At 39.5% G+C, this 13,279-nt stretch overlaps 1 protein-coding gene across 3 annotated transcripts in view; it reads left to right on the top strand.

Annotated features, from left to right (window-relative positions):
- Positions 1–6,234, top strand: part of Wls (Wnt ligand secretion mediator) — a 113,074-nt gene extending 106,840 nt beyond the window's left edge. For 2 of the 3 annotated variants that reach the window (XM_021158504.3, XM_029475585.2), the window contains one exon: positions 1,690–2,513. In XM_021158504.3, coding sequence (XP_021014163.1) covers positions 1,690–1,799 — 110 coding nt within the window. In that variant the 3' untranslated portion in view covers positions 1,800–2,513. Of the gene's footprint in view, positions 1–1,689; positions 2,514–5,763 lie in introns of those variants that run through there. The other variant, XM_021158505.3, reaches the window with a different exon arrangement.
- Positions 6,235–13,279: the final 7,045 nt, after the last annotated feature.

Genomic DNA, 13,279 nt, shown 5'->3' with positions numbered 1-13,279 from the left:
GAGACCAGAAGACCATATTGTTTAAAAAAAGAAAATCTTAATGTTGGACAATCTTAATCAAAGATAAACTTATGTGGTAATAGTTAAAGAGAGGGTTGACTCTGGAAATCAGTCTGGCGGTTCCTCAGAAAATTGGACATAGTACTACCGGAGGTTCCTGAAATACCTCTCCTGGGCATATATCCAGAAGATGTCCCAACCGGTAAGAAGGACACATGCTCCACTATGTTCATAGCAGCCTTATTTATAATAGCCAGAAGCTGGAAAGAACCCAGATGCCCCTCAACAGAGGAATGGATACAAAAAATGTGGTACAATTACACAATGGAGTACTACTCAGCTATTAAAAAGAATGAATTTATGAAATTCCGGAAAGAAGAAAGAGATGGTGGAAGGTGAGGGAGAACTGTCAGAACTTAATTCTCTATTTTTGGGTTTTGCTTGTTTGTTTGGGTTTGGTTTGTTTTTTGTTTGTTTGTTTGTTTTTTTCTTTTCTTTTTTTAAGCCAAAGTATTTTGCCTGTTTCTTTATGTAACCTGCAACATTATACACATTTTCAAGGAGAAAGGAATCTATTAAGTAAACACTACTCCTGTTATGGCCAAGGTTGTCTTTGCAATTCTGGTGAATGAAATGTGCCATCACTAGAAACTAACTTTTATATGATGGCTTATCTTAAACCCGGAGTTTAACTATATCCTTTAAACTAAGAAATGTTTTAGTTCTTGAGAATATTGTAGTTGTATAACATGAAAACCACACACACACACACACACTCCCATGCACATGCACACATTTTATGTTCTATTTTCCTATATTCTTATCGACAAATGTGTATATGTATGTACCTCTCACAGTTAAACTGAGCATTGATTTTGGGTGTTTTCTACTCTCATCTCACTAATTTGCTAGCTCATTTATATATAATAGTTGAGTAGTCACTAGCAGACTCTTATTTTGTTCACCATTATTTTTCCTGCTGATTAAGGAAAGGCAAAATATTATTCCATTTTATGCAAACAACTGTATTCTGAGTATGAATTCTAAATCTTGATATATATTGAGTCTTGGTGGGCAGGAGAAAATTTGGTATACATTTTTGGTTCTTTGTTTCTGAAAAAAGCTTCTAACTGCTCTTGGTAAATTAGGGTAGGCAGGTCTTGTTTGTAAGATGCATAGTCATTGTGTATGTTATCATCAGTAGCTGCTATCTGCCTATTCATCCCTGTACATCTGCTCTAGGTATCTTTTACTGACTTAGCCTACTGCATTGGCCTCAGATGCAGCTTGTAAGGCCACACTGTTGTATTATTATATACCTGTCTCTCCATGGAGGTGGGATTGATTCCCTTCCTTTTTTTCTGAGGCTCTTTTTCTACTTAGCTTCTATGATCATAGTTGGCTGAACCTTTGCCTGCTTTTATGCAGCTTAAATACGATTGGATAATAAGTATTTATAATAGCATTAAGTAAGGTAAGCTTTAATTAAATGTTAATAATACTATGAATGATATCAGCAATTATTTAACTCATATATCATGAATGACCTGTTTTTGTGCCAAAAGTGATTTTTAAAAATATATATATAACAAATTCTAAGCAAAAATGTTGAAAGAGCCTATCAGAGTAGAATGTGAAATGCTTCTCCTTCATCTTTGAACAAGTATAACACTAAACACCTTGTTTCAGGTGACCTGGGTGTCCACAGCGGGGAAGAACTGCAGCTCACTACCACTATAACCCATGTAGATGGACCAACTGAGATCTACAAGTTGACCCGTAAAGAAGCACAGGAATAGGAGGCTATGGTATGGCACTGAGCTGGAATTGTCTCTCTATCCAGCCTCTTCCCCTGGAGTAGAGATCCTACTATACAGAGCTCAGTGAAAAGTGAATACGTAGTGTTTCTTAGGTATAGTTTCTTAAAACAACAGATGGACATTTGTCAGATGACTTCCAATGGTGGCTGTTGCAAAAATTCTGCCGCTACTATACAGCACATGTTAACAAAAACTGATATGACACATTTCCTGTGATCATTGTTAATTAGTGACATAGCAGCATCTGTAGCAGGTGGGTTAGTAACCCTCACATAGAGGGGTATACTCCTTGGGATGGTTTGGGCCAATAGGGGCTATATTGAGTAGTTTATGACTTTTTTCTGCTTTAGATTCTGGGATATGTTTAAACATTCTTTGCAGTCCAACATTTGCTGATGTCATAGTCTTTTTACTCTCCTCCATGGGCACTTTTTTCTATTTATATCACCAAGTAGCCAACTGAGTTATTTAAGTTGTCAGTACAAATATGTCAACTTTTTAAAAAATGGATTACTATAAAATAACCAAACTTCATGAGAAATTTTATCTTACCAGAGGCATTTCAGCTTTGAAACCAAATTTGTGTATTTGATACTAATCTGTCTGTTTGTGGATTTTGGGAAATATTTGCTTAACTACCCAAATAGGATTTCCAGTATTAAATGGCCTTTGGGTCCTAAAAGCTTTTTTTAACTTCTTGCTTAAAATGTGTTTTCTTTTGATAAGATTCTTCAAACAATTTCCAAAAGTGTAAATCCAATCATTTGAATAAAATGGATCCAATCATTTGAATAAAATGAATTTAAATATCCTGTCCCAACAGTTCTCAGGCATACAGATTCAAATCTGCTTGGATCTTGGAGTACCCAGGTGCTGGCAGAAATAGCTTGAGTATTTCTGGAGGTGAAGGGATACCTTCTGTATCAAGTATTAAGCCATTCTAGGCCAGCAAGGAATGCTCACATACATGAGGAATCAGATGCTTTAGAACCGCATCCACAGCTCTCATTCCAGTACCCCAATAGCCTATGACATTGCTTTTGTTTGTTTGCTTTTTATTTTATTTGTGCCTTTTTCAGATGCTAAAGAAGCCACATGACATAGCAGATAAAATACTGAATTCTAAATTTAAAAGGCCGTTTTCTATCGAAGGTCTATCATGCTCTAGTTGTGTGATGTTGTTCAAGCTATCTGACATAACTATTCCCCAAATTACAAGGTAACATTCATAAAGTATAACTGTCTTCAGGGTCACAATGAAAAAAATAATTAATGTATCAGTTATACACCCATATAGATTAACTTTGCAGTCTAAAAAAAAAAATTCCATGAGAGTCTCATTGTTTAGGTAGCACTGATTGAAACAAAGTTTGTGGTATATTCTGTTTAATTAACCTACATGATAAACCCCATCCTGTGTTTTTCCTAACTTTGGCCAGAACCATGGTAAACAGTGACAGAGAAAACACTTAAGGATTGGATCTTGTCTTTATGCCTTTTTCTAAACTGGTGAATGTTAGATGGGTATGCGATCCATTGTACCCAACATTCACTTATTGATCTGCCACCTGAGTATAAAGGATCAAGTGTAGCCTGTGCCTCTGTTTCTATTAGAGCAAATAAACTTTAACACTATAGTTATCTCCCCTTCTAGAAAATGGAGTGAGGTGTCTCTATTCTTTGGGACTGGATAATAGTCTGAAAGAATATTAAAGTATTATTTTTCCCAGGGCCAAATGATAGAGAGTAAAGTATTAGAAAAGCCATAGTGGCTATGTAATTTATAGGAGGTTTGGGTAAAGTTAGGTGCCAAGACTAGATGGTATGTAGAAAGACACAAGATGAGCCTCCGTGCCCTTGAAGCCACAATATATATGATTTCAATGTCACAGTAAGAGTTACCAGTCTGGCTCAAATTTATACAAAGAAGTGATATGGGTAGAATTATCTCTGAAGCTAAGAAAGGGTTGATGGATCCAGCAATGAGCTCATAGGACAGAGCCAGTCAGCAGCAAAGGATGTGGAGAAGGGTGGATTATTTTGGAGATAAAACAGAGCAGACATGGTTTGAATGTTATGAATGTGAACTTCATAAAGAGGCAAAGAGCAGAGTCAAATTTCAGACCCTTGCTGAGAAGTGGACTAGCAGGTGCCTGGCTCAAGTAAAGATTCCTGAATGAAATGTCAATATATCCATAAATAGAAGAAGCCAAGATTAGCTCAAAAAAAGGACCTTCCTAGAATAGTTTATGGTTCCCTTCAAACGTTGCACTATCCCAGAAAGAATGGGCTTAGGGATAGCTCTAATGGGACTCAACTTCAGGAGCTCATGTTTACCCCGACTTTCATTTACAAGTCTCTCTCATCAAATCTAAAGACAATATGTCCTAGTGCTAATCCAATTACACAGTGAGTCACGTCAAACAGCATGACCTTGTGAATAGCAGTCAGTCTGCAAAGGAAGGAGCACCCTTTGAGCTGGGCAAACCTTTGGAAAACATCTAATATGATGGGGATGCAGAAGAATTCATATTTGTCTAGACTGAGTTTTAACTTACTTCCTGGAGGGAACTATGACTAGGGTGTTGATGGCAGACTTTGCCATCAACAATTCTTATTAAAAATGAGAATTATGCCTGGGCAGAGCATCAAAGCATCAATAATGTGTAGCCAGGTATGGCCACATTCAGTATGAGAGAAAAATGAGAAAGGTTAAGAAATAACATGTGGTTTTCAAAGAAGTCAAAAGCCAGAGTGATACAAACAAGGCAGAACTGAGCTGAGGCCAGGAAGCTTTATATAAGTGACTGGAGCATAATGGATGTGGTTTGAGGTATATGTGACATTCGTATGTATCAGGGGAAAAGTTGGACAGAGAAGCAGAACAGAGTCAATGGATAGACATGCTGGTCAACAAGAAGAAAGACGGTTGCTCTGAATGGAGCCAGAATAAAAGCACTGATTTTGAAATCTGAGACCAGGTATTAAGGAAAGACAAGGATACAATGAAACAACACCCTAAGAATACCAGTGATTTGGATCTAGAAACAAGCTGAGGACTTCACTCTGAAGGATTGAAAGTACAATTTCATTGCACACAATAGAGAAATTCTCAGTGGACAGTGGAAAAGAAAATTGAGGTTCAAAGGAGAAAGTTTACAATCCTGGGGGTGGGGGCCACCAAGAAAACCTAGCCAGCTCCAAGTATCCAAGAAATGCCTCAGAAAGAGAGAAAACTATGAGAGATGTGATCATCTCTGGAAAAAAATAGCTATGAGTACCTGTTTTACATACACATCACTACTAAAATAAATCTTACAAATACTAAAGGATATTTCAGAATTACAATTGTCTATCTATAAAATAAAATTCACCACCAGTATGTTTAACAAATACATAGAAAATAAAATCACTTTCATTTGGCTATCATATTGATTTTTTTTAATGTATGTTATGTCTACATTTTCCCCTTTGGAGAAGAGAATATTCATCAAAATGAAGTAAGTAGTTCCACCCATGACCCTCATGTGTTTTTATCATTTCTCAGAACTGAGAAAATTCATTCTAACAATTCAAGTGCCTGAGTTCAAGCCATATAGGGCCTGTGCAAGGAACTCTGGAAACTGAGCTCCTTGTAACATACAGAGTGAAACATGCAACTGCTCTTTAGCTCCTCCATTCTAGACTACCCTGATCACCGAGGCTAACAGAGGAAGTAGAAAGATTTGTGTGTGGAAGAAATAGGTACTGAGAAATAGGTACTATGTAATGAGATCTTGTATACTGCTACCTCATAAGTAGTTATTTTAGTGTAGGATTTTGATCAGGGAAAGTGAGTGAGTGAGTGAGCACATTTTTCTGATCCTTGTCTCACTCTGAATGATACATGGGCCAGTGTTCTCCAGAAATACCTTCTTGATTTGGGTTTACTTTCTTCCTGCAGGCATTCATCCTCAGGGCAGGTGATGAAGCCAAGTTGCTGGTACATGCTGACTCTCATGAATATGCTTTCGTATTTTTATCTCCCAGGATCATTTTTATCCTGACACGTTTACAAGAACATTTCTAACTTGTATAAATTTACTTTTACCATGTATTAGTTACTTTTATATTTCTGTGATAAAACACCATGAGAAATACAATTTTTAGGAGGAAAGTATTATTTCCATTTATTTTTCATGGTGGGGAGATGGGGAGGCATGTCAGCAATATGCAGTCATGATGGCACGAACAGAAAAGTGAGGGCTCACATCTCAACCACAAGCGCAAAGAAGAGAGAAAACTGGAAGTAGGGTATGGTTTTTAAACTCTCAAAACTGGGCTTCAGAGAAATACTAACTCAGCATAACTTCACCTCATAATGCTCCCCAAGCAGATATGCCAAATATATTCAAATATCATTTCTCATGTAAACTACTGCATTATTTCTTCTGAGAACTGAATGATTTCTTGTTATATAGAGATTTCTTGCTTTGTAACTACATCAGTATCCCCTTTTCTGCTGACATCAGAGGGGTCTTCTAGGGATGTTTAAACTATTATGTGTAAAGAGTTTTTTTTCTCACCAATGCAATTACTCTTTTTTTCAATTTTTTATTAGATATTTTCTTCATTTACATTTCAAATGCTATCCCCTAACCCTAACCCTCCCCCCCCCACCCACCCTGCTCCCCTACCCACTCACTCCCACTTCTTGCAGACCTTTCAGCTCCTTGGGTACTTTCTCTAGCTCCTCCATTGGTGGCCCTGTGTTCCATCCAATAGATGACAATTAGCATCCACTTCTGTATTTGCCAGGCACTGGCATAGCCTCACAAGAGACAGGGTCCTTTCAGCAAAATCTTGCTGGCATATGCAATAGTGTCTGTGTTTGATGGCTGATTATGGGATGGATCCCCAGGTGGGGCAGCCTCTGGATGGTCCATCCTTTCATCTCAGCTCCAAACTTTGTCTCTGTAACTCCTTCCATAGGTATTTTGTTCCCTATTCTAAGGAGGAATGAAGTATCCACACATTGGTCTTCCTTCTTCTTGATTTTCTTGTGTTTTGGAAGTTGTAGCTTGGGTATTCTAGGTTTCTGGGCTAATAGCCACTTATCAGTGAGTGCATATCAAGTGAGTTCTTTTGTAATTGGGTTTCCTCACTCAGGATGATATCCTCCAGATCCGTCCATTTGCCTAAGAATTTCATAAATTCATTGTTTTTAATAGCTGAGTAGTACTCCATTGTGTAAATGTACCACATTTTCTATATCTATTCCTCTGTTGAGGGACATCTGGGTTCTTTCCAGCTTCTGGCTATTATAAATAAGGCTGCTATGAACATAGTAGAGCATGTGTCCTATTACCAGTTGGAACACCTGGGTATATGCCCAGGAAAGGTATTGCTAGATCTTCCGGTAGTACTATGTCCAGTTTTCTGAAGAACCACCAGACTGATTTCCATAGTGGTTGTACAAGTTTGCAATCCCACCAGCAATGGAGGAGTGTTCCTCTTTCTCCACATCCTTGCCAGCATCTGCTGTCACCTGATTTTTTTATCTTAGCCATTCTGACTGGTGTGAGGTGGAATCCCAGGGTTGTTTTGATTTGCAATGCACTTACTCTTAGAGTTAGGAATGTCCATTAGTATTTGTATCAGGCCTGTCATTTTTAACTTTCCATTTTTGTACTGACTGTCTCTTCTCGTAGCTCCATGTTCACTCCTTCATAGTTTACAGTTTCCCTATTATTGCTGATTATCTTTAATTTTGTTTCTTGATCTCCCAAAATACTATACTTGTGGGAAGCCACATTTGCTGTTGCAGAGTGGCAGTTGGCTACTGCTGGCCACCACGCATACATAGGCAGTAAAGTTCTTTTGCCAAGATGAGGTTTTGAGAATTAACCAAAGTTAACCAATCAGATGAGAGAGAACTTAACCAATCAGATGTAGGCATGCAAATGAGGTGGTAAGCATAACCCAAGCACAACCAATCCAGGTGTGAGACACGCCTCTCCTAGGCCTATATAAGCAGCACCAGTTCTGGGCTTGGGGTCTCTTCACCTCTACAATCAAGCTCTCCCAATAAACGTGTGCAGAAGGAGCCTGTTGCAGCATCGTTCCTGCTGGTGAGCCAGGGTGCGCGCAAGATACACTAAGAATACAGTAAGAATAAAACAGTGTTCTGAGTGGAATGGATTAATGTGAAAATGACCCTTCTTATATGTTGTGGTTTGAATAGAAATAACCTCTATAGACTCTTTGCCAATAGGAAGTTTCATTATTAGGAGGTGTGTCCATGTTGGAGGAAGTATGTCTCTGTGGACAGGTTTTTATGACTTATTTGTTCAAGCTACTCCCAGTGTAGCTCATAGTTGCTTCTGCTGCCTATGGATCAAGTTATATAACTCTCAGCTCCTTCTCCAGCACCACGTCTACCTTCATGCCTCCATGAAAATACTTGATTAAACCTCTAAAACTGTAAGCTGGCTCCAATTAAATGGTTTCCTTTGTAAGAGTCACCATGGTCATAGTCTCTTCACAGCAATAAGACACTGTACTAAGGGCCGATACTTAGAAAATTCTACTACATGTTTTATTATTTCTCATGACTTATGACCATGCCATCACTAACACACTTAGACACTTAAATGTTATCAATATTGTGTATTCAACAATATTTTTCATTTCTATAAGACATGATCTCACACTGCAGCCTATTATATACAGGAATCCTAATGTTTAGCTTCTTAAACAAGTGCTACATATGAGCCACCATGCCTGGCTCATATATTTTTATCTTAATTTTAGAAATTTACACTTGCTTCCAGTTTCCATCTCCACCTGTAGCAGATCCTCTGCCACAGGGCTCCATACCCAAATAGTGCCAGGAGGGAGCGAGCCTCCCAAGAGTGCAGACAGGCCTGTGAGTGCAGATAGGACCACCACTGCTGCTCAGAGGAACATGTCCAGAACCCTCAGGACACCAGAATTGAGGGGCTGCCTGGGACAAGAGTCTCACCCAGAGCTGACCCTGTTATACAGAGCTACATACACAAATACCACCAGGAGAGAGCTGGTCTCCTGGGAGTGCCTATACACTTGCAAGCACAGGTAAGTCTACAACTTCTCTTCAAATTCCTGGCCCAAGAGGAAACCTCACAGAGCCATCAGGACACAGGAACCAAGGATCAGCTGGGGACAAGATCCTGCTGATCTGCACCCCAAAACTGGCCCTGTACTATAGCTGTCCATACCCAAATTCCTCCCAGAGAGAACTGGTCTCCCAGGAGTATTGCCACATGGGCTTGCAGGAGAGACAAGCCAAAGTCAGAGACAGCAAGACCAGCTAACCCCAGAGATAACCAGATGGCAAGAGGCAAGTGCAAGAACATAAGCAACAGAAACCAAGACTACTTGACATCATCAGAACCCAGTTCTTCCACCACAGCGAACCCTGATTACCCCCAATACACTAGAAAAGCAAGACTCTGATTTAAAATCACATCTCATGATGATGATAGAGGACTTTAAGAAGGACATAAATAACTCCCTTAAGGAAATACAAGAGAACACAGGTAAACAGGTAGAAGACCTTAAAGAGGAAACACAAAAATCCCTTAAAGAATTACAGGAAAACACAACCAAACAGATGGAAGAACTGAACAAAACCATCCAGGATCTAAATATGTAAATAAAAACCGCAAGGAAATCACAAAGGGAGACAACACTAGAGATAGAAAACCTAGGAAAGAGACCAACAGAATACAAGAGATAGAAGAGAGAATCTCAGGTGCAGAAGATACCATAGCAAACATTGACACAAGAGTCAAAGAAAATGCAAAATGCAAAAAACTCCTAAACTATGGCAGAAGATACCATAGAAAACATTGACACAAGAGTCAAAGAAAATGCAAAATGCAAAAAACTCCTAAACTAAAACAGCCAGGAAATCCAGGACACAGTGAAAAGACCAAACCTAAGGATAATAGGTATAGAAGTGAGTGAAGCTTCCCAATTTAAAGGACCAGTAAATATCTTCAACAAAATTATAGAAGAAAACTTCCCTAACCTAAAGAGAGAGATGCCCATGAACATATAAGAAGCCTACAGAACTTCAAATAGACTGGACCAGAAAATAAATTCCTCCTGTCACATAATAATCAAATACCAAATTCACTAAACAAAGAAAGACTATTAAAAGCAGTAAGGGGAAAGGTCAAGTAACATATAAAGGCAGGCCTATCAGAATTACACCAGACTTCTCACCAGATACTATCAAACCCAGAAGATCCTGTTCAGATGTTATACAGACCCTAAGAGAACACAAATGCCAACCCAGACTACTATACCCAGCAAAACTCTCAATTACCATAGATGGATAAACCAAGATATTCCATGACAAAACCAAATTTACACAATATCTTTCCACAAATCCAGCCCTACCAAGGATAATAGATGGAAAACACCAACACAAAGAGGGAAAACTACACCCTAGAAAAAGCAAGAAAGTAATTTTCTTTTAATAGATAAAAATCAAAACAATCCTGAGATTCTACCTCACACCAGACAGAATGGGTAAGATCAAAACCCAGGTGACAGCAGATGCTGGCAAGGATGTGTTGGTGGGATTGCAAGCTGATATAATCACTCTGGAAATCAGTTTGGTGGTTTCTCAGAAAATTGGACATAGTACTACCTGAGGTTCCAGCAATAACACTCCTGGGTATATACCCAGAATATGTTCCAACATGTATTGAGGACACTTGCCCCACTATGTTCATAGCAGTCTTATTTATGATAGCCAGAAGCTAGAAAGACCCCAGATGTCCTTCAACAGAGGAATGCAGAAAATGTGGTACATTTATACAATGGATTACTACTCAGCTATTATAAACAGTGACTTCGTGAAATTCTTAGGCAAATGGATGGAACTAGAAAATATCCTGAGTGAGGTAACTCAATCACAAAAGAACAGACATGGTATGCACTCATTTATAAGTGGATATTAGCCCAAAACCTTGAAATACCCAAGGTACAATTCACAGACCACATGAAGCTCAAGAAGAAGGAATACCAAAGTGTGGATCCTTTGATCCTTCTTAGAAGTGGGGAACAAAATACTCGTGGGAGGAAATACAGAGAAAAAGTATAGAGCAGAGACTGAAGGAAAGGTCATCTAGAGACTGCCCCAGCTGGGGATCCATCCCAGATATTATTGTGGATACCAACAAGAGCTTGCTGACAGGAGCCTGGTATAACTGTCTCCTGAGAGGCTCTGCCAGAGCCTGACAAATACAGAGGTGGATGTTTGCAGTCAACCATTGGACAGAGCACGGGGTCTCCAATGGAGGAATTAGAGGAAGGACTGAAGGAGCTGAAGGGGTTTGCAACCCCACAGGAAGAAGAACAATATCAACCAAGCAGACTTCCCAGACCACCAACTAAAGAGTACACATGGAAGGACCCATGGTTCCAGCCGCATATGTAGCAGAGGATGGCCTTGTCAGGCATCAATGAGAGTAGAGGCTCTTGGTCCCGTGAAGGCTTGATAGCTCAGTGTAGGAGAATGCCAGGGTGGGTGGGTGGGTGAGTCAGCAGGGGGAGTGGGGAGGGCTATAGGGAGTTTTCAGAGGGGAAACCAGGAAAGGGGATATTTGAAATGTAAATAAAGAAAATATCCATTAAAAATAAAAAGAAAACCTAAGATGTTGATTAGAACTATATGCAGATCCATTGAGCATGCTGGTGAATGAGAGACTCTGTTGAACATATCTTTATCTGTGGCTTTATCTATCCCTTTAATTTACCTTGGTCTATCACAGCATGTAAACAAAGACTAGAGAGGCCCATTGGACATGCAAACTTTATATGCCCCAGTACAGGGGAAGGCCAGGGCCAAAAAAATGGGAAGGGTTGTGTAGGAAAGTGGGGGGGAGGGTACGGAGGTCTTTTGGGATAGCATTGGAAATGTAATTGAGGAAAAGATGTAATAAAAAATATTTAAAAAAATTTTTTTTTCCACCGGGCATGGTAACACACACCTTTAATTCCAGCACTTGGGAGGCAGAGGCAGGCAAATTTCTAAGTTCAAGGCCAGCCTGGTCTTCAGAGTGAGTTCCAGGACAGCCAGGGCTACACAGAGAAACCCTGTCTCAAAAAAAAAAAAAAAAAAAAAAAAAACACAAAACAAAAAATTTTGTTTTTACAAACAAATTACAATTACACACAATTACAACACAGTAATGCTCAAGTGTACACATACACACAGAGGGAGAGGAGGAAGAGGGGGAGAAAGATTACACAGAGACACATACAACACAGACACACACACACAAATATAAGTTCCTTCTACATCAGGAACTTTTCTGTATTCAGGTGCTTTATCTACTTTCCACTGAAACAGGTATGAGATGTTCTCTTCTTTTGTGTGAGTTAAAGAAGTTTATAGAGTAGAAACAATTTGGTTTAAACCAGGAGAATTATACAAATTTTATGTTAACACCCCAAAGTTTAGGATATTTGAGAAATACTATTATTTTTCATTATTAAAAGTGAGTCCAGTTCAAAAAGAATGAAAAGTTGAGGAAAGGACATACATCCCTAGCGAAGTCCCTGAAAAACTATTGGGAAGCTATCTGACAAGCATTACTGTTTGTTCCCTGTCTTTTCTCTGCACTTGCTTCTCTCTATTCTCTTTCTCTGCCCTCATGGCTCGCTCTCTCTCTCTCTCTCTCTCTCTCTCTCTCTCTCTCTCTCTCTCTCTCTCTCTCTCTCTCTCTCTCTCTCTCTCCCCTCCCAATCTGTCTTCCTGTCTGTAGGTCCTCTTCTGTGCCTCTGTCCCTTCCCCAGGTTCTTACTCCTCTCCTTTTCCCCAAACAACCTCTTTTGCATCAGATCTGTTGCATGTTTTAATTTCTCAGAATCTGCTGAGATAGGATCACTTGGCTCTATTGGTGACATATTTTCCTAGCTGCCATTCATTATGTTCCTATGCTAGTGTCTAGGCCTCTGGGTTTGAGGTGATTATTTGTCTAGGTACTGTTTCTGGGTTTGTCTTGTTTGGGTGGGAGTTTTGTTCTTGGGTTACTGTTTGATGTCTAGATTTCCAGAGTGTTAGCTGGGTGTTGCCTCTTTTACTGGCCTGTTTCGAGGGTATGTTCAAGAGGGAATGCTTGCTAATGTTGAAAGCTGGGAGAAAAGGCAGGCAGGAAGACATGATCTTAGCAGTCCACAAGGAGACATATTTAGGAGATAGGTTAAGCTGCCTCTGGTGCTAGTGGTACAGTGCTAGGGGCAACTGTGAAAATTGCATCTGGGATAACAAATAGTGTGGTAGATCTATGGAAAGCCTACCTTGTCTCCTGGCAGGTATTGCATGTGTTTGAACAGGGAGTGTCTGCCCAAGTAAGGGCTGTGTCACAGGGATGAGGCAGGAAAGGAAGGACAGGTGGGAATTGTGTGTGGTATCCATAGGA

Source organism: Mus caroli, unplaced genomic scaffold (assembly GCF_978045245.1).
Source record: "Mus caroli unplaced genomic scaffold, Mus_caroli_1 scaffold_3, whole genome shotgun sequence".
Taxonomy (NCBI): Eukaryota; Metazoa; Chordata; class Mammalia; order Rodentia; family Muridae; genus Mus; species Mus caroli.
The sequence above is the reverse complement of the archived record's forward strand: the minus strand, read 5'-3'. Positions and strand labels throughout refer to the sequence as shown.